Genomic DNA, 22,031 nt, shown 5'->3' with positions numbered 1-22,031 from the left:
CTTCACATCTTCTTTCACCAGCAATCTAGCAGTCACACACCTGTGTGCACTTCAGATTAACATCTGCATGTGACACCAGATGACCTATCACAGGTGTAAGGGGGCGGGACACTCCACCTTAAATACCGGGTCATTACTGAACATCAAACATCCTTGAAAAAGACATATACGGTTGAAACGCGTTGGACAATTGCAGGACATCACAGCAACATGTACTCTTCATTCCTATCACCATCCATCTAGTCTCCTCCCGGCTGGGAGTTGAGCCTGCGGCTAACACACTGCTGAAACGACGCCGGGTACGGCGCTGACCAGGCGCCGACACCAGGAAGTCGCCCCTCAGACGGACCGCAGAGCCGGGCTCAGGACACAGCGGCACAGCTGCCTGAGTCAGGGCGGGAGCAACAGAGGCACACAGACTGCGTGGGACCGATCTCACACAGACATCGGACACAGGTGAGCGGTGCACTGCGGGGGGACGGGACGCCAGCCCCCTGCACCACCTCCCTGTGTATTTTTCTCCTTACAGACGTCCCAATGTACTCTTGATCTTTGATCTATACTCAGGATTGGACACGATATAAGGAACTATAAAGACTTGATCCACCTAGCTGCCCACACTGCCCCGTGCAAGCCTGGTACCCCAATCATCCCCCACCACCCTCCCCTTCTGTTACACTTGTACATATTGATACATTGTGTCACAGTTGTCACATATTTTGTACAGTGTAGCAATAAACGCACTGAAGTTTTTTTTGCACACATTTCATTGCCTTACTACTTTTTTATATTACTCTTACATTGTATCTTATAACACACAAACGAATCACTGGGTTGCTACTCAAGTTGGTTCGGAAGGAGAGCGCAGTGTTAACCACATCCTACTAAAGATACCCTGTGAGCTAGGACAGCTCAATACACTGCAGCCCTTTCACACAGCAGTACCTTGAGCGCTGACAAAACCCCCCAATTACTACATCTGGTCCTCAGTCAGGTGGTCGAAGGGAGAAAGATGCGTAGTATAGAAGTAGATAATATGATGCAGACTTTGGGGACATTTGATATTTGTCTTTAAGTGTATTATAAAAACCCATTTACAACCTCCCACACTCAAACGTAACATATCGGGTCTGTATCTATGTTATTAAAGTAGGTGTACCTAGTTAGGTAAAAGTCACCTATAATGTATGCATGTATCCACCTACAATTCCTTAATATAAAATAATAGGTACTTTTTAAAGAACTTTTCATTAGGCAATGATATTATACAGTTTATCCTTTTTTTGGTGACTCGCATAGTGAAGCAAGATGAACAACTATAGCAATAGGAAGAGGTATCATCTGACATATATTTTCATTATATAAGGAAACACCTGTGCTACGCTGCCCAAGGAATAGGCCACATTAATGTTCCTGTGGGAATCACCAAATCCCATGTTTTATCCAAATTTCATGTCCAATTGTGAACAGTCTACCAGAGTAGATAAGATTCTACCAACAACTCAGCTGGATATAGAATATGATGAGGTTGCATTAACTGCATCCTGTTCATTTAAACTGTAAAATTCTAGATTTGCTTCAATTAGCCACGCTTAGATGTAAAAACGATTATGGTACGCTTGGATAGTAAGATTCCAATTTCATGCTACGACATGTTGGAACTGCACCTCAAGTAAACAACGCAGTTGGGGCAGAGCTGGTGAATCATTGCTGCGGGTCTTAACAAAATTTGTTTCTAATACAGTACATGCAAAATGCTTCACTATTTACCTCATCTAGCAGACAAAGGAGTCTCCTATATTTGCAGCTATATCGGCATTTGTAATTGCTAATTATATTGCCCCGCTGCAAAATGAACTGGAGATTAATAGCTCTTAAAATTGGCAGATAACATACCATGATTTTTCATGGTAATAACATCAATATATTGAGAAGTCTGATACAGTAAACATGTAGTAATACACACCATATTATAAGGATTAAATATTAAACAGAGCTATTCTCCAATACGTACTTGATTTAAGCTATGCAAAAGCTTCATTACCAGCAGCACTGAAACCATTAAGTGCCGCTAGTAGCATCTTACTTTAATAGAGCAATTAGTACAACAGTCACTGATGGGATGTTCTAGTATTGTTGCCACATGACGGCACAATAGTTATCTCTATTAAGGAAGTACCAAGTGTTGTATACACAGATTAAAAACATGAATCTTTCAGTTTTGAACATAGAATGCTGCAATGGTTCATAATGCTTAAAAGGAACAATTCCATGAAATAAGTTGTGTTTGTTCTTAAAGCACAGAAAACCTGTTTCTGAGGGGTGCACAATTGCATGCGCAGCTGTGATTTTATTCACAGGGTACTTACAAAAATATATTAATGGATGAGCCATGGTCTTGTGACCAGAGACAACCAATGGCAGCATCTCACATCTGCCAAATGTTGCCATACCATTTGACCTCAGGGTAAAGCAATACTGTCTCACAAGACACCAGAGGCTCTCCAATTGCAAACAAATGTGCAGTGGCTGACTAGGCGATGCCCAGAAAACGGCATGCTTTTCTAGACTGCCATCTCCCCCAATTGCTGACTACCTAATCACTTATTCCTATTGTGCATGCACAATAACTAATTGCCGAGTGTACACAGTCCGGCTTTGATTTTATCTATGGTCACAGTTCCATTCCCTGTATAGAGAGAGATAAGTGACCACTATTTTTCATATGCAAACAGTTCCATCACTGCTGACAAAGGAGAGAACCTGGTATTAAGGTTATTGTATTTAACTAATCTCTACACTTGAGGTGCGGTGTGACATTTTATTTACATTACTTTTGTATATCTATGTATTCCTTTTAGTTGAGACAATACACTTATTGTGTAAATTAGACTGCACGTCCTGGTTGCAATATATTCCGAAAAGTTTTTTCTTCTGGTACACATGCACAGTAGCAAGAAAAAAAATATTGGGTACTTGTGTACTAGCGCGGCGCCCATCGCATCGCAGACCATATCGCATGCGATGCGATATCGGCCGATGTTCTACAATGGCATACAATTTTAAAATTGTATGCCATTGTATATGGCATACAAAGAACTAAAACTTACATTTACAAAAGCTGTATATAATATTTGCATACAGTATATGTAAAGCAGTGTACACATTGGGTGATAGATCATTAACAATAGGGACAATATCATTAACGATATATAGTGCAAAATCGCTCAGCGTGTACCCACTATATAGTTAATGATGTGTGCTCCTGCACATCACTAATGACTGTCATCTGTACATGCAGCTCAACCTGACCAAATCATCAGAGACTGCATGGATGGAGCAGGGGGTAGGTGACATCATTTCCTGATATGGTGAACGAGATTGGTCAGTGCGTATGCACAATATAGATAGTTATCCCACAGCACAACTGATAACGTTAGGAATATCGGCACTGTCCAGCTTTAGGAAAAGTTTCAAAGGATTATCAGATTTAAAGATTGCTTGACATAAAGATGTGATCATAAAGTTTGGATATTTTTCAACAGGCACCAGTCTTACCCTCAAGCAAGATAATACCCCTTTCACACCACTATGGCAGATAGCGCCCAGGATTTTATACACTTGTACATACAAGGTGCGACATGGCTGAAAACAGTTTCAGACTGGCTGCCTTCCTGCCTGACTGCCGGGTTGGTGACATCACTTTGTAAGCACCAGCTATTTCTTTGGTTTGAATAGATGCTGGGTCGCATCAACCCAGAACACACTGCAACGTAAGATGGATTGAAACCCATATTCAACCCTGTGCACTCCCTGAGCTTAAATGATAGGTCATTCAACCAGGCTTATTTCAACTGGTTAAAAGTGGCTTTCACATTTCACAATAACCTGGGTTGCCGTGTGTTCATGTGCAATGACTGGATATTGATGGCTGTGTGAAAAGGTTAGTACTGCAAGAATCCCCTCCGTATTGGAAATCTGTCAGGGCATGAGAACTATTATATATATCATTTTGATCTGATAAAAAAAAAAACTATTTTAGCCTGCAGCATTATTTAAAATCTAATCTTTAATTAGTCTGTGATCACAAAACATATCCGTACTGACACAGTCCATTAAAGGCTACATAATAACAGTAAATAACCTTACTTGTTAATGTTAGCGAGGTAGATGTCAGCCACGTGGCTCCCTGCGGGGCAGCTGAGGCTGGCTCTGGCCATCACCTTCTCCTCCACCAGTAGCTCAGAACTCTGCTCTGGATCAGAACGGGGGCTAGATCTCTCACTGGGGGGATCATCACTGGGACAAAAACAATACACAGCACAAATATGCATGTTACAATCACACCGACTGTACTGTATATATCTCACTATCCAGTCCTCATATTTGGGACAAAGATATATTTCTAGGTCGACACCCTCCAGTATTTCTATTTTCCAAAATGTGACCTTTTTTTCCCTTAAATGTGGAATATATATGTTGGAATTGCTTTCCGATATAACAAAACTGCAGCAAAAAAAAAAGTATATTTACCTACTCATTTTTCTAACAATTTTCTATATTGACCTAGATTAATGACTACATATGATGTTAAACTGTGATAATTTCACTTTGATCTGCGAAGACCTCCCTAATAACATTGCTAATGGGTAGTAAGTGTAGTCCATGCAGATATAGCATTTGGCCCGGATACATTAGTAAAGTCACATCCAATGAGAAGATGTGTGACACAGCCCTATGAGCACATACCTTCCAGTTGCTGTAATCCGCCTGCTGCCGTATCCAGTGCTGTTTGGATTGGATCCTGTGGTGATGCAGATAAGAAATGTCAGGTTCTAAAATCTGCTTATGGAAAATAAACCCAGACACACCCATTATACATGGTATGCACAGGCTCTGGCAATTTCACCACCTAACATCATCCATTAATTCAGGAGTAGTACAAACTTGGTGCTGCCTGGCACTTATTTAATAAGCATTTAATGAATATTGCAAGAAAAAAGCCCCCCATACACTATGCAACTTCTCTGAGGGTAGAAGCCACACGCCATGTCCCTTGAATTGCCCGGGAGCTTCCCAAACAGAAGGATCAGATAGGATATATCGTATGCTGTCCTTTTCCCCGCTGATGGGATGCTGTTAGAGTCTGAGGTTGGACTTACTCTGATGAGCACGAGACAGCGTATCGGATCGAATGTCAAACACAAGCAAATTGGATACTTCTCACCCGATTTCTCGGCTTCATCCGTCGAAATCGGGTGAAGAGTGGCCAAATGACACTAGTGTATGGCCAGCTCCGAATTTGTTATGGTTAGGACCGATTCTGGGATTGTCTACAGATGAACGGATGATGTAGGAAGCGTACTGCCGTGACTGTCCAGCAGGAGACTCACCATCTTCTGCGCCGTGCATCTCGGAGGCCATATCTAGAATGGAATCTTCCACAGAGATGGGCTCACTATGGGAACTCTCACTGCAGATACATGAGGAAGACAACATACAATAAGTTATGCAAGGAAAGTGGTAAAGAGCCTTAATTGAAGTGTGAAGATGGTCTTGAGAGTCAAAGTAGTCAAAAAGAAAATATGATATTCCATTAATATACTAATGTACAGTATTTATTTATCTCTTCCGAATAAGAATATAAAGAGTTGTTTTTTTATTTCATTCAAAAACCACAACATCTAAAAGCAGGTCAAATACCACAATATTGTACAAAAAAGTTTCTGGAATTTGAAAAAGTATAATGTTAAATACATATTAAGATATTTTATATAAAGTATTTCCACTTGCTAGTAACCCAAGTGCAAGATGTTGTATTCTAGACTATTCTCCTGTATGAGTGGTATTGGGTCAGCATTAGGTCACACAACACATGCATTAAAATGCTTTGCAATATAAACATGTGCAAAGAGCAGTGGTTGAAGTGTCCCATATGCAGTGGAAATTGCACTCCAGCTGACAGCCCATTGCCCCGGTAGCTCATCGTACAATAGGGACAAGAGTTGCAGTGAGCAAGGAGGTCCAAGAGTAGCCTGCAGCTGTCCACTATTGAGGCTGGCACCTTCAATCACGGGTTTGGGGAAGATGCTTCACAGACAAGGTCACAGCACAGGAGTCAGATGGCCGGGCACTTTCGTTGGTGCAGTAGGGTAGCAGGAGGCACAGGCAGAATGATACTATTTCCCGCATTGGACAGTGCCAGCTTTCAATCATAATAAAATCCCCAGGAGGCGATTCCCAGCTCAGTCAGTGGTCCTACTGTGTAGCCTCAGGTGGATAACTTGGGAGGTTTTCAACCTTAGGAGGCTTTTCTATATCGAGGCCTAAGCATGTGTATTTCCTATAAGCGCCTATTTGTGTGTGTGTGTGTGTGTGTGGGGGGGGGGGGGGGCAGCACTGTGTGTGCGTTTATCTGTGGATCCTATGTGTGTGTGTGTTTTTCCTGGGGGTGCTTATGTGTGTTTTTATTCATACTGTGTCTGTTTGTTTTTTGTTCTTTTCATACAAAGCACTAGCTTATTTTCTTATGGGGGATAGTGTGTTTGTTTCTTCAATGCAAACCCTATTATTTTCCTGTGGGGGCCCATGTGGAAATGGAAAGGTACAGACTATAACATATATGTACATGGCATCTGTTCACGCTAAAGGAAGAGCTTTGAGGCTAACCAGCATTTACATGAGTGCTGAGCATGCCCCCATATACCAATGAAAAAGGGGACAGTCTTATGGGCACACCCCCTTTTGAGTTTCCCTGAACCCTTTCCTAGCACGCACATGCAACATTAAATACCTTTACATTTTCCAATACCAACTCTTGAAAATTCCCACTTCGACCACTGGCAAAGATAATACTGCCCAACAGTCATGAGCAGGTTTTTTGTTTTATTTTAGTTGTGTTAAATTCATATATTTCCCTGTTAGTATGCTTTCTGCAGGGGTCATGGGTAAAACTGAACAGTCCCTGGCTTTAGACCCCTGACCGTGCTAGACTCCATAATTATCAATGAAACAACAACATTTATATTTTTCATTGTGTTTCTAACATCAATACAACAATAACTATGCACCGTACCAGTCTTCAGTGGCACTGCCAATCATATAGACTGGTCCATCCAGCTCACGAGGGCCAGGAAAGATGCTTTCATGTAGCATGATGATGGTTTTGATTAACTCATTAACATGCGACTGACAGGATACTTGGTCATGATTGTCTGGGACGCACATCAGGGTAGGGCCGAAGCAGATGGCCAGATTATATGGGTCCATCATGTTATCGTCACTGAACTGAGAAAGGCTGGGAAAAAAACAAGCACAGAAAATAAAAATGAACTGGTGAAATCAAGACAAATTTAAATCCTAAAAGTTCACAAATTTGGGCCCACAGTGCAAGCGCTAGGTCATGGGAGGCTTTGATCCATTTGTAGTCATTGTTTTCCTCTAGAAGCGAATGGATCGTGTTTGTGTGCGTAAGCTCATACCTGTGTATTTCAGGTACTGTAGCCACACTGTGCAAGTTACGCGGCAAGGTTGTGATATGACATATCTGTATATATGAATTACTCATTCACATGTTTTCATAGTAAACTTATATACTTTAGACTTAAGTAACAGAGAAAAATATTTTTAGGTTCCAACTGTAAAAATAGGACATTTAATAAATGAAACAGCAGTAAACGGGCAAAGCAATATTATAGGTAATATTAATACATGTGTGATGTAAATGGCAAACTCACTGATTGAGGAAGGCAAAAAGGTATCTCATGAGGACAATAACGGTAGCAGGGAGACCAAGAAGGACTTTGCGTATGTGGGAAGCTCGCTCTTGCATGTTGTCCATGGCTGCAAGAGAGAAAAAAACATACCCAACATTATTATACTGTAAGCTTAGGAATAAATAACCTCATCCATTTCTGCACTGATTAACTGCACCCAGGGCAGACTGCCCCATGGTAGAACAGAGCACAGTGATACATCCCCACTTCCAGGAAGTCCGCGAATGATATAGCAGGATGGTGATGATGAACTATTCCCACTTTGATTAGCTGCAGTCACCACAAGCCAAGTTCCCCTCAGCTCCCCTCCCCCATCTCCACAAACACATCATTGTCATCAGTTCATTTCAGCTCGCTTGGGAAATGACCTGCAGATCCTATTATGAAGAAAAAGTTCATTGCATTTCTCTTTAGTGCTGTTCATTGGGGGTTATGTTTGCATGGCTGAGACTTTCGCAGGTCAGGCAATAATCGATTGACTGCGTACAGATGGGGCCGGGCTCTTCTTTGCTGGCGAATCACCAGAATGTCACCGCTGGCGATCCGCCAGCAGCCCGGCTCGCCATCTGACTGAGACTCGCGTGCGTCTCACGCGTGCGCGCGTCTCAATCTCCGTCGGCGGGGTGACGGGAACCCTGTCCGTCTCCGCTTCAGTGAGACGGACAGGGTTAGGGGGAGGGGGGGGTGCGGGCAGGCGGCGGGGACTGGAAGCAGGACGCGCGCACCTATCGTGCGCGCGCGTCCCCTTCTTGCTATACAGATGGTGGCTGGCGGGGGATGGCGGCTGGCATCGCCATCGCCATCCCCTGCAAGGATGAGTCCTGCCCCATCTGTACATCTCATACTAAAGATGTGCAATGCCTTCCGGTGACAAAATCCTGCTGAGGCATTTAGGGAGGGGGGTAACCGGCCATTTTCTAGGAGTGTCAGGGAAAACACAGACATGCCCAGGCATTTTCAGGGATTTCATGTGGCGTCAGCTCCGGCCTCGATCCAACTGCTTTTATGGTTAGCTCATTCTTGCTCAGCAGACAAGGAATTACACTCAATCAATGTGTATTTTATTAATATATACTTCAGCATTTTCAAATTCTAGAGCTTGAAACAGGCAAGTCCAAACTCTGGCCCTTCAGCTGTTTTAAAATCCCAGCATGCCTTGCAATAGTTTTAGCATTCCTCAATAGCAAAACTGTGGTAAGGCATGCTGGGGTTCATAGTTTCACAACAGCTGGAGGGCCATAGTTTGGACATGCCTGGCTTAAAGGGTTAAAATGCCCAGTGATTATTGGCAATCTGATGATGTACATTATTTTTTAAAAGACATTTCATATCTTTAATGTGTGATTTAAGTATATCTGCCATTTACGTAAAAAAGGTAATCTAAAGGGTATCTAATCAGATTTATTTATTCTACATTCTTCTGTTTTTTTTTCTTTTTTTAAGGAGAACTATTTCTGGAACATAAACCGTTATTTTGTGCAGAGGGTGCTGCAATGACAGCTGTGCAAGGCATAGTTACACAACAAGAGTTACACCCCGACATATCTATGCTGTATTGGGATAACCCATTATTGTCTGTCTGGTATGGAAAACACAGAATAAACCCTGTAAGGTGATACATATAGATAACCAACAGACAGGACGTCAGCGGTCAGAATAAGATGCTGTCATCTTGATGGAAGGAATGCAGACAGGGGTCTAGTAAACATACTTCCCTTCCCCCTGCTCCCCCATCAACCCTAAACCACCCTGCAGCCTATCCCTAATACTCCTTCCCTGTAGCATAACCCTAACCCTCCCACTAGTGCCCAACTCTAAACCTCCTAACTCTCCGCATAAACCTAACCCAGCCACCCCACATCCTAACCTTAACCACCCACCCCCTTGCAGACCAACCTAGAGTCCCCCACTAGTGCCTAAACCTAACCCTGTCCCCTCCCCTTGGGCTAACCAGCCAACATACTTTTGTCAGAGAGCAGGCAGTTGGAATTCCGGTCTCAGCATACTCCTCAATGTTGTCAGTATATTAACTGCAGGCAGGACGCTAAACCGCATTACCCCGTAAGAGAACAGCCAGTCCTGGTACCTTCCATAAAAGGAAGCCTAACCAGGTCTATTCAATAAGTACTTCCATCCAAAAAGGGTAGATAGCATGTTGAATTATACACATATATACACACACACACACACACACACACACACACACACACACACACAAATACATACTAGCTAAGCCCGCTCAAAGCAAAAAGCTTTGAAAGCTAGTATGCTAACTAGTGATTGCCTCTGTGTTTCTGTATGTGTAAAAGAGAAAAGGTGTAGGGTGACATGTAATAGGGTAAAATAAATTCGAGAGAATCAGAAAGTGAGAAATTTGGTAAGAAATATCCAGTTTTTTTAAAGCGGTAATCATTTACACTGCCAAAAAAATCAAACTGGTTTTGCAGTGTAAATGGATTGTAGCTTTAAAAAAGTAGAGATTTCTTACCAAACCGCTCACTCTGATTTTCTCACTGCCCGCTGATGGCAGTGTTTCAGTTACACGCGGACATTAGACATATATATATATATATATATATATATTTATATTTAAGCTATATAACCAAAAAAAGTTATGTCCTTACAAACACAGCTTAGGAGGTCATGGAAGATTTCTTTTGGGAAAAGAGGTGTTGAGAGTCCCCGAAAGTATAGTTTAAGAACCCCAGCCACAGAATCCAAATCGTGGTCATTTTGATCTTCTTCTAGCGGGTCCTCTCCTGCCAAAGAATAAAACAGCTTGGTGAACTCGCTATTTTCCAGCACACTATGACACCATCATTAATACTAATTTCCTCATATATTATTAAATGTGAATAGGTATTGGTTTATTGATCAGATCTCTTACTGCTGTGCCTGTGAGCATTATGATGATCTGAATAATTACAGAATGATTATATGCCTGGACACAACAATGCAGAGGATAAGCAAGACCTGGAGATTTAATACAGACCCTAGTAACATGACAAAAATAAAGCAACAACAGATTCTGGTCCTCATTCTGGTTGACTCGGTAAGCTGCGAAGCTCGCAGTCCCCACTGCTGCCGTATCCCCTCGCAAACATGTCACATTTCTCCGCTGCAGGGAAAATCATTCGATGGTCGCCGACCATCGAATGATTTTTCCAGGGCTCGCAGGCTCAGTGGAGACTGACTTTTAAATTTGCATGATTCCAGCCGAAGACAGGGTGGGCGGCTGATGTCATGTGACGTTAACTGCCCGCCTCCGGCACCCGGCCATTTGCATGAAACCGCCCAGCGTTTGCATGGGAACACCCATGAAATTCTGGGCATTCCCATGCCCCATCTCTGCCCACCTGTGTGAATGCCACGTCAACAGTGCAAGTCGTTGAGGGCGCTCAGAAGGCCTGCACATGCACATAACTATGCGCAAGTGCAGATCCCAACCATGGGTTTCCCTTGCAAATGCATGGGGGACCGAATGGATTGGAATGAGGGCCTCTGTTCATTGTATCATCTGTTCATTCTTCTCAATTTGAAGCACTTGCAACCGATACTTATTATCGACGACCGTCACATACTGTGCTACAAAATGTGGTTTAATGCAGAAGGAATAGGGGGCGCAAATCCAGAGCTGCCAGATTTCATGAGACTCTGGGCCTGGTTCTGGTTCACTCGCAAAACCAAATCCTCTCTCTACTGGACAAAAACCTGTGTGTGTGTGTGTGTGTGCGCGTGTGTTGGGGGGGGGGGGGGGTAAGAGGAGCAGATGTAACATGTGCAGATAGAGTTTGATTTAAGTGGTGTTTGTACTACAAACGGATATCTATATTGCAGTGTCAAAAATAAAGCAGCCAGTATTTACTCTGCACAGAAAAAAAATAACACCCAAATGTAACTCTCTCTGCACGTTACATCAGCCCCACCTGCAGTGCACATGGTTTTGTCCATTAGAGAGAATGAGTGGGTGAGCCACAGTCGGGCCTCTGTTGCATAAGAATCACTCTATGCCGTACAGGGAGAACATTTTTCTAGGCAGCAATGCTGTTTCTCCCAAGAGCCTGGACACTGCTCTTCAATACAGATACTCTATACAACACATGACAGACTCCTCCAAAATATCAGTATTTGGGACTAAATAATCATTTTCCCCCCTTTTACTCTATTAAACAGTAGCTTTGTTTCTTACAAAGTGCCTCAAGCACAATGTTAAATCATGAAGTCGAACAGACCTCTCTCAAATGCATTCTTGATATCATTCACTTCCACTTGGGAGCCAGACACCCGGAATATTCCCTCATGCTGAAGACCTGTAAGAATGACAGTGGAGAGTGAATCAGTAAATGCAATAGATCTATGGTCTGCTGGTGTAAAGAAGCATCAGTAGAACAGAGATGTAATACGTACCGTGACGGCTGAGGAACCTTATGCAGCTTTCAACCACTAGGGGAATTGGTTGCTTGGAGTCCTGGAATGGAAAAAACTTAACTTAGATCTGAGGCAACTAGAACATGGTCAAGGCTACAGGTAGGTCTGGCATTGTAAATGAAATGTACAACAATTTTTTTTTTTTAATATCAATATGATGGGTCATGGATAATGGGAAGGTAAGCGTGAGAAAGTTTATCTACAAGTACTCTATGGCCCAAAGACCACAATAAAAATAAAATAAAGGCCCGGATGTAAAAGTATCATATATAAAGTTAAATTTTGTAGCTAATGCTTTAAGCCTACCACAAAAGCTAGAAGCAACTACATTCTAAATACGCATGGCAAGCAAACTAAAGTAACCAAATCTAAGACTAGAATCCATGTGGTTATTATAGTAGTATGGTATAGCAATGACAGCTAATAAGAGAAAAATAATCCACCATATAAGATTATTTTGTGCTTGTTATGAGAGTAATTAAGTAACCAACCGCAAGCTTTCTATGCTGCTGGTGTGGTATGTGTGTAATATACACAGTACATACACACAATTTTACCACAAGTGGCAAGGCAGTGTAATGTAGGCGCAGCCCGTTGCGGCAATCTAAATAAAACAAAATATAAATAAAAAAAAAACATGAGAATTGTGGGACTAGCCTTACTTTTCTGTAGCCTCTGCTTACTATTATTATTTTGTGGCCCTCAACCTTGTAATCACCTGCGCCCCTTCAGCTGCACCATGCAGACATACTTCCCAGGGCTGCATTATTGAAGGGAGTGTATAAGAAAAATAAGAAGAAGCAACCGAGACTATTTTAGTGACAAACGTACATGTTCCGCCACTTCGTAGTAATGAGGATTTACATGAAATATTTACTACATATCCTCAAAACTGGCTTTTATAGATCCGTCAACATACAGTCAGCTATTAAATACACACAGCGTTACCTGCTTCCTTAGAGTAGACATTCGTCGACCACTGAAAGACAATAAAAATGTAAATAGTCATATATGATAAAATGACCCCCCAAGCAGCCAGCACACATACATTTACACAGAAGCTGCATGTGAGATAAATGAATTAGCACTAACCTGGCGAGAGAACAGTCTGTGCGCTGACCTGGCAAAATAAAAATGACCACAAAATGTGATTAAGGAATACAAAACCCCAAAATACATAGGTTAATGGACATTTATGTGCAACACTCAAAGATTGAAGTTTATTCCTTCAAAATCTATTTTTTTGAGTACATATTAAGTTACATATTTATGGTATTTATTACCCAGTCATAAGGTCCATACACACTAGGCGATTTTGCCAAGCGTGTATGGACACCGATGATGTGAAAATCTCTCAGTGCCTACACACTGTGCAATACCAGCAAGTGAGCAGCGGGGCTGGCAGTGATGCGGGAGCGCACATCAGAGCTCATCACTCATCGCTGGCTCCTGCACACTGGACGGCTTTTGATCTGAAAGCAGCTCAAAAGACAAAACTGAGCTGCTTTCAGCTCAAAATCGTCCAGTGTGTATGGGCCTTTAGACCACAGGTAATTGCTTTGCTGGGGGCTGTCCAACTAGCAAGAGTAAGCATTGGCTTATCAGTGATTTGGTTTCACCTGCCACCGAAAACACACAGGATTCACTGAACTTGTGTGTTTTGGGGCAAAAATTTAGTTTTTTACAGTGAGCTAACATAAAAATCATGAATATGGTCACTTTTTTGCTCCAGATGTTTTACTATAGGTCATTTGATATCCCCTAGTGTGCACCAAACTGCGTTTTTCTTATAATTATATTACTCTTCAGAACGCTACTTCCAAAGGCATCATATTAAAATTTTGCGCAATAATTTGCTGTAAGCAGATTTACGTTGACCAAAAGGACTAGGTTTGCATCCCAGAAAAACACACTAAATCAGTGATGGGCATTCACCTCTGCTCAGTCTACATGTCTACAAGTGCTGCCAATAAGACGATGGTGATAAAAGGAGGAGGAATAAGATAGAATAAAGATGAACATGACCTCAGGAATGTTAGACACTGCCTTTCGCTGGACACAGAAGCACAAGAGGTAGAGAGAAATACTGAGCATACATATGAATATATGAATTCAATAGCTTATTAAACAATATATACACTTTTCCTCAGGAAGTATTTAGAAGGCACCGATGCCCTTGCACTGCCATTATTTTTCTTTTGTGTATGTAAAGCAGGGCTCAACAAAATTCTTTAAAATCTAGGAGCCACGATGAAAATGTAGGAGCCAGATAAAATAATAGGAACAGTGCGCACCGAAGGCACGCCCCCAAAATGTACACACGCCGTAATGTCGATTACACCAAACATCGTAATGCTCAATACATATAAAACCACATGCCATTATTCCATATCATGCCACATAAGTTCCTCTTACCTACATGCTCGTTGCTATGGGTTTCATGCTTGAAGCCAGGGGTTAACATGCTCTGCCAGGGGTTAATATGCTTGTTGCTATGGGGTTACCATGGTCTGCCAGGGGTTAACATGCTCTTCCAGGGGTTAATGCTTGTTGCTTTGGGGTTAACATGCTCTGCCAGCGGTTAATGCTTGTTGCTTTGAGTTACCATGATCTACCAGGGGTTAACATGCTCATTGTCAAGGGAAATGGGGACTGGATGAGCAGAATAAGGGGATGGGGCTCGCTCCTCTGACCTGGCAGGGTACAGGGAAAGCAGGGACTGGGCTAACTGAGGGGAAGAAGGGGGCGGGGCTTGCTACCTTGACCTGGCTGGGACAGAGCAGGGTTCAGGGATAGTTGGCACTGGGCTGCCAGAGGGGAGAAGGGGGTGGGGCTTGCTCCTCTGACCTGGTAGAATACAGGGAAAGCTGGGAGTGGACTGGGCTGCCTGAAGGAAAGAAGGGGGCGGGGCTTGCTACCCCGATATGGCTGGGACAGTGCACGTTACAAAGAAAGCTGTGACTAGGCTGTCTGAGGGGAGGAAGGGGGTGGGGCTTGCTCCCCAGACCTGGCTGGGACAGACTGAGCATCTTTGAACAACTAGGAAAGCAGAGTGCAAGGTCACATTTGTCACTGTGCTCTCTCTGCAGCCACTGTATGACAGGTCCCTCACTGCTCTGCTTGCATATAAATGAATTACCCAGTGTGAGGGGAGTGCAGCCACTGATGCTGTTGCCTGTGTGACAGCCAGTACAGACGGCTGCAGCAACCTAGCAGAGCAAGGAGAGCTCTTTAGCGCGGAGCCTCCCTGCAAATGCATACTCTGCTCAGCAGCACATGTGGGCGGAGAGGAGCAGGCAGGCAGCGCGGATCCTACTGCTGCTGCATGTCAGTACGGCAGAGCATAGCATCAGTTACTGTCCCCAGCGCACCTTATCTTCTGCTGCGCCTCTGCTGAACTACACACAGGCATGTCAGCGGCATGTCAGAGCGGAAGGGGGGAGCGGAGGGCAGGGCGCATTTAGATGTTTAAAAAACTGGCAAGATGCGGTGCCCTGCTAAGGAAGTTTAGAGTGAACACTAACAATCAGGGGGAGGTTGAGGACCGGACAGGACCGCACTGCACCCCCATCCCGGCCAAGACCAGATTCTGCTTCCTCCCCCCTCAAAATCTAGTCGCCAGGAAGCAGAATCTGGTCGCCGTGGCGACCTAGCGCCCGGGGTTTGTCAAGCCCTGGTGTAAAGGGATTAATTTTTAATGAATGTGCTACAAGAAATAAACAGGGATTCATGGTATTTCACATCTGTACCATGAACCCCACTGAAAAGAGGGGAGCAATAAGAAGCTCTTCAGACACTCTAGAAACTCCATAGCCAGCCAATACAAGACAAAACCGTTGTGTATCGATGACCTGATAAAATCTGCAGATTCTCAATCTAGATGATCATTGACCTTGACAATGTGAAAGATAGGCGTCCCCACCCAGCTCCCAGATGAGCAGAGGAAATTGCTTCTGTCAGACTTACACTCTCCTAGGGTCTTCTGTAGCATGTCATGCTTGGCTTTCAGTTTCGTAATCAAATTTCGTCCCTCCAGGAATTCCTTCATCTTCTACAGAGAACAAAGAGGCAATAATTCATCGGTTACATCCAACCAGATTCTCAGCGCAGCCCAGAGCTATTACGCTTGACCCAGAAATTTCTAATTAATTTCAGAGATTTATTATACTCCCATGGATTGCACTTCAGGCAATAGATAACATTATGAAAGGTATTAAACATCCAAAAAAAGATTGTGACAAAGTTTTTCAGTGAAGAGGAGAAACTAAACATAAAAAAGGAAGAACTATAGTCTAGAAAGTAGAAAAGAATCTAGAAACAGACTCCCAGCTGGAGAGGATAATTTGATAAGGGAATTGAAAAAAACAAACATCACTTTTATATGGAAACTAAGACCTATCCTGTACCAGAATGAAAATGGTTTATATCTGGGAGCGTAGCCTATGAAGCACTTTCCTGTACATTGGGATTATCACATCTCCAAAGCTGCCCCAAGACTAGTACAATTGTGTCTTAGGGGCACCTTCCACTAGGGAACTTTAAAACACGGGTGTACTGTTGTCAAACATGGCCACACGTGTAGCGCAGTCTCCAAAGAAATGTATGCAGCCCTCACCCAGACCATTTTCATTTGCTGCCAAGACAGTCCTCCGCTAAATGGCACATGCAGTAACCATGCAGCTGCCTGACTGACCACCTAAACACATTCATCACAGCTGTAACAAACAGCAGCCCAGCTCTTCTGTACCAAAAAACAAGTAGCATACCAATGGGACACATGATACAGCTACTAATAAAAATGTATAAAAAGAGTATTTTCCGTAGGTGCTGCAATTCTACTGTAACCCTACTACTGTACCCATGTTAAAAAAAATTAAGCTTTTAGCATATATTTTGACAAGATTACAGAGCCCTGAATAGCATTCAATTAATATAGGATAATATTGTATCTTTACAGTGAAGTAGAACTGCTCCGTCTCCTGCTGGTTGGCGCGCCGCTTAGCAATACTCGGCTTGCTCATGTAGGTCTCAGACACTGTGGACTTCACAGATTCCATAGAGTTGCTATACTGGAAGCAGTCAGATACATCATAGTCCTCCACGCTCACCATGTCTTGAATGGTCTGCAATGTAGCTTCCATTGTCTTTTTAACCTTTGTTATAATACAGCAAAATACACAGATTAAAAAAACAAACAAAAAAAACTATTTGCGCAAAATCACCAGTAGTAAAACATAACGGTAACATCACCCCTTCAACTGTATAAAAAAACTTTAAAAGGGCTCTCAAGATGTCTTTATCAAAACCAGCCAACAACTGTCTGTATGCCCCTCCCCTTTACACTGTAAGCTCTTATGAGCTTGGCACTCTTCCTTCACATGCTTTTCCCTATTAGACGAGTTCTACTCCTTACAACAGCACTAGGGTGACCAACTCATCCTTTAATCCGGGACACATATTAATTACACAGGTTCTGTGGCAGTTTAAAACCAGGTGAAAGCCAGCCACAGAACCTGTGTAATTAATATGTGTCCCGGATTAAATGGATGAGTTGGTAACCCTAAACAGCACCTAACCCCCAGTTTCTATGAACATGAGTATTATATCAAGGTCATGTCTCCTTATGCTGCAATGGTTACATGCCATGCAACATTATCATGTACTGTAAAGTCACTGTTTTCCAGTTTGGCTCATTTTATATATCTTTGTGGCACCATATAAATAATCAATAATAATGTAACAAAAGGGGTAGTACTACAGTGTTATGAGGCTTATACTGTACACAGTGCACTGCGTAAGTGCTCTGGTTCATCTAGAACAGGCATGTCCAACGTTGGCCCTCCAGATGTTGTGAAACTACACATCCCAGCATGCTTTGCCACAGTTTTGCCAAGAGAATTCTAAAACTATTGCAAAGCATGCTGGGATGTGTAGTTTCACAACATCTGGAGGGCCAACATTGCACATGCCTGATCTAGAAGTTCCAGCAAAATACCAAGGTGTATTGCTACATGCAGAGTACTTTGGTTACTCTGGTCGTCATAAACATCCAGCCCCTCGGTCTAAGTGTCCATATCAATTCCAGCAGAACGGAGGTGCAGAAGCAAAAGGTTTCACACACAAGGCAATTGCAAGAATCTGAATTTGCCAACATGGCTGGTAATTTTAACTATATTATTATCAAACAGCACTGAAACAGAGGTATATAGAGACCAGTTGGGTTCTTTTTCAGCTGGTGTAGATGCCACACTTTGCCAGTGTTTTAACAGAAACATTGGTCACAGGAAAGGTGAAATGTACACTGTGCACAAGGTACAGCATACTGTATAAGAACATTAGAGAACATATTACACATAATTTAAGAAAGTTGTAAAGGGACCTCTTCGCAAAAACGTGTGCAGAAAATAGCAACCCACAGTGCCCAGTTAGGAGTTTACTTTCATCATCTAAACTGTACTAGCATAAGAGTGCTACAATCTGATTGGTTGTTAAGCAGGAAGAGCTTTACCATTACATGTTCACCACATTTCATAAATTAAATATGGCCCCCTACATGTACCCTAAATCAGCAGAAGGTATTTTAGCACAGAAACAGTCCCCAGACACAAGCCATACCTCCTCGTTTTCTATTTGTAACGTGGACAAACGACACTGCAGCTGCTGACACCTTTGGGCCAACTCCCCCTGTAAAGGCTGCTGTGCACAGAGATGCGCCATCTAGAGAGAGAACATAGGACTTTTCATTACAGACAAACCCTGTGATAGTCAGGCCGATGCCTACTACAGTCGGTAAACAGTCTACTACCATTCAAAAACAGAATGATGCACAGTACGAATAGTAACAGCTGTAAGAACAAAGGGGTATGGGTAAAAAGGTTGACAGTACTTAGGTCAACAGTCACTAAGTCGACTCATGGAATAGGCCGACATGGAAAATGTTGACATAAGCTTTTCATTATTTTTGTGTGTCTATGTAGAATTAAGTAAAAAATCCGCCATTAAAAAAATAAAAAACCATGAAAAACTCATGTCGAAATAATGCTTGTGTCGACCTAATGAATGTTAACACATAGTGGTCGACCTAATGCTGGTAGACCTAGTGACCACTTCCCGAAGAAAGCGACTATTCACTAAGGCACCAAGTCTATGTACTAAACAAAATACAGTGATAAATTGAAAGGAGATAAAGCACCCACCAGTAAGCAGTGAACTGTCACGCTACAGGTTGTATTTGAATAAAAGATAGGAGCTGGTTGGCTGGTATATTATCGCCATTCACCCGCTCTCACTCCAAGGCTTAATACATAGACCGCTTAGATTTTTATGTAAAAAGAATCAATATCTCCAAGGCATTCTGCTTTGTTACATCCCTTGCATAATACATGGTCAAACAATACACAATATTTTATCAAGCAAATTTAAAAAAATATTGTGCAGCAAATATTTGTAGAATGCAGCACATCACCGCTACACTGCAGTGCAACTATAAAGCTGAGCACATTGTGTGCTGCGTTCAGTACAACCAGTAATTTCCCACCCGCAAAGCTACATGGGTTTGTCCAGGTGCAAAGAGACACATTACAGCTGAACATGCCCTTCCTCCAGGTCTGTAACGTTTCCTGAACATGCCAGCTTGTACAGAACCAAAATATGGGTTTGAATTATCAATCACACATTACAAATAGAAAATAGTGCTCCAGCTAATCAGCTACTAACGGTCATTTATTTGAAAAAGGACATCATTATTATCATTTTATTTATAAGGCGCCACCACTGTTTCGCAGTGCCGTACAAAGGAACAGTACAGGGAGACAAAACTTAAATTACATTGAATAAATATCAAAAAATAGGAGTATAGGTAAAGAGCGCCACAGTTCAATACACATTGCAGCTTAAATATAAGTAGTGAGGACTAGATCAATGTACTACTAGAGGCTTGTGGCCAATGATGGAGATGAGTATGTGGAAAAAGATGGTCACTGAGTGTTGGAGTATAGGAGAGCTGTGAGTGAAATGTGAAAAGAGGGCTTTGACAACAGGAGGGAAGAGGGCCCTGCTCTGAGGAGCTTACAATCTAGTAGGTGGGGAGACAGACAGATTACATGAGGTGCAAGCAAGTGGGAGGCGGCTTGAAAGCAGGAAGGGGGTCGGAGAACCAGCCTCAGGACTAGTTTATGCAGGGGAAGGGTACGCTTTGATGAATACGTGAGTTTCAGTGCCCGTTTGAAGCTTTGCAAGGTTGGGGAGAGTCTAATGGAGTGAGGGAGTGCTTTCCACTGAAGGGGTGCAGCATGGGCAATGTCCTGAACTCTAGCATGGGAAGCAGTGATCAGGGTGGAGGAGGGACGACAGTCATCCGCTGACCATAGAGGGCGGGAGTGTGTATGAATGGAGATGAGCTTAGATATATATGGAGCAATGGAATTAGAGATGGCCCTGTATGTGTGAGTGTGAGGTGTGTGAAGAGGATTATGTAGGGAAATGGGAGCCAGTGCAGATTTTGTTGAAGGGGAGTGGCAGAAGTAGAGCGGTGGGACATATAGGAGCTGATTGGCTGGAGTACCATTTATTTATTCGTAAAGTGTGATAACAAAAATATCACTAGTTGTATGCCGTCTCAGATCCTTTACATATAAATTCGCAGATTGCAAATGGAGAGATCGCCCTATGAATAAAGGAATACAGAACCACTTACATTATCTCCCATGTGTGGCTGGAACTCAAACCTCACAGGAGGGCAAAATACACTGTTCGAGGACTCCATAAGCCGCTGCTTGTCTGCAGAAGCATCCAGATTCTCTGTGGCACTCTCCAGAGCCTCTAGTCCCTCCTGCTTAGAGTGCTGAAGGTTGAACTCTGCTGACAGGAATGTACGTAGGGCACGATGCAAACTCGAGTGGTAGCCTAGGTCACAGCACTTTAACAGGGAAAAAAAACAGATTACAAAACAAACTACACCGTTATACAAGTAATAAACTACATAGAAGTACAAGGTATAAAAAATGAGAAAGACGTGGCATTGAAAGAGATGTAGGCTATGGGATGGGAATTAGCACACGAGCAACTGTGCAGTAAGTGTTAAAAACCAACCAAAATTGTTTAAAACACGGATTTGGCCGTCTTTCTGTCTCTATTCCTTTCTCCCTTTTTCTTCTCACCCCTTCCCCACTTTGCTTTGCTAACAAACCCCCATTGTAGTCCTGCTTATTTTAGGTATTTTATAATTACAATTGATACCTAAAAGTTTCTGTTCAATGAGTGACTTTGTATTGCACATGCATCAGTGTTGCTACACTTATGTCTCAGTTCTCTACCATACTGCTTTTCCTATGCCCCTATATGTGTTTATCTTTTGTATTCTCACATTTGCTGTAGTTATTGGGGTGTATTCAATGCTTTCTATCAGCTGTCACAGCTCGCAGGGTCAGTATTCAACTGACCCCCTGCCACACGCCATTTCCCCTCGCTAGGTTTTTGGAGCGAGGGGGAAACGGTGTATGCGGCCGCTAAATCAGCGAGGCTTGTGGCTAAATGCAGCGGGCATCCTGCATTAGCCTCGCTGTTTGGGGGAATCCTCGCTGTCCTCTGACAGTGAGGGTTTTCCCCGGCGTGTTGAATAGAGTGAGCAGCTGCCACGGGGGTTAAATGGGGAAGATCGCTTGTTTTCGGCGATCCCCGCCAGCCGCATTGAATAAACCCCATTGTGTGTGCTTATGCACATATTCAAACTGAAAACTTTAAATAAACGTAAAGAAAGAACTAAATAATAAATATTGATAAAAGGAAATACTGTAGAACATAGTTATAGCATTCATGGGGTCTTAAACA

At 42.8% G+C, this 22,031-nt stretch overlaps 1 protein-coding gene across 2 annotated transcripts in view; it reads right to left on the bottom strand.

Annotated features, from left to right (window-relative positions):
- The window catches only part of SRGAP2 (SLIT-ROBO Rho GTPase activating protein 2), a 109,438-nt gene that overhangs the window by 7,828 nt on the left and 79,579 nt on the right, over positions 1–22,031 (bottom strand). For both annotated transcript variants that reach the window (XM_083173032.1, XM_083173033.1), the window contains exons 8-21: positions 20,899–21,120; positions 18,819–18,920; positions 17,159–17,356; positions 16,170–16,254; positions 13,296–13,323; positions 13,152–13,182; positions 12,183–12,243; positions 12,008–12,085; positions 10,400–10,534; positions 7,737–7,842; positions 7,076–7,297; positions 5,394–5,473; positions 4,750–4,804; positions 4,150–4,299 (exon numbers count right to left, since the gene is read on the bottom strand). In XM_083173032.1, the coding sequence (XP_083029158.1) occupies positions 4,150–4,299; positions 4,750–4,804; positions 5,394–5,473; positions 7,076–7,297; positions 7,737–7,842; positions 10,400–10,534; positions 12,008–12,085; positions 12,183–12,243; positions 13,152–13,182; positions 13,296–13,323; positions 16,170–16,254; positions 17,159–17,356; positions 18,819–18,920; positions 20,899–21,120 (1,553 nt within the window). The remainder of the gene's footprint in view (positions 1–4,149; positions 4,300–4,749; positions 4,805–5,393; positions 5,474–7,075; positions 7,298–7,736; positions 7,843–10,399; positions 10,535–12,007; positions 12,086–12,182; positions 12,244–13,151; positions 13,183–13,295; positions 13,324–16,169; positions 16,255–17,158; positions 17,357–18,818; positions 18,921–20,898; positions 21,121–22,031) is intronic.

This window comes from Crinia signifera, chromosome 2, assembly GCF_055691185.1.
Source record: "Crinia signifera chromosome 2, ASM5569118v1, whole genome shotgun sequence".
NCBI lineage: Eukaryota > Metazoa > Chordata > Amphibia > Anura > Myobatrachidae > Crinia > Crinia signifera.
This window is presented reverse-complemented; position numbering and strand designations above follow the sequence as displayed.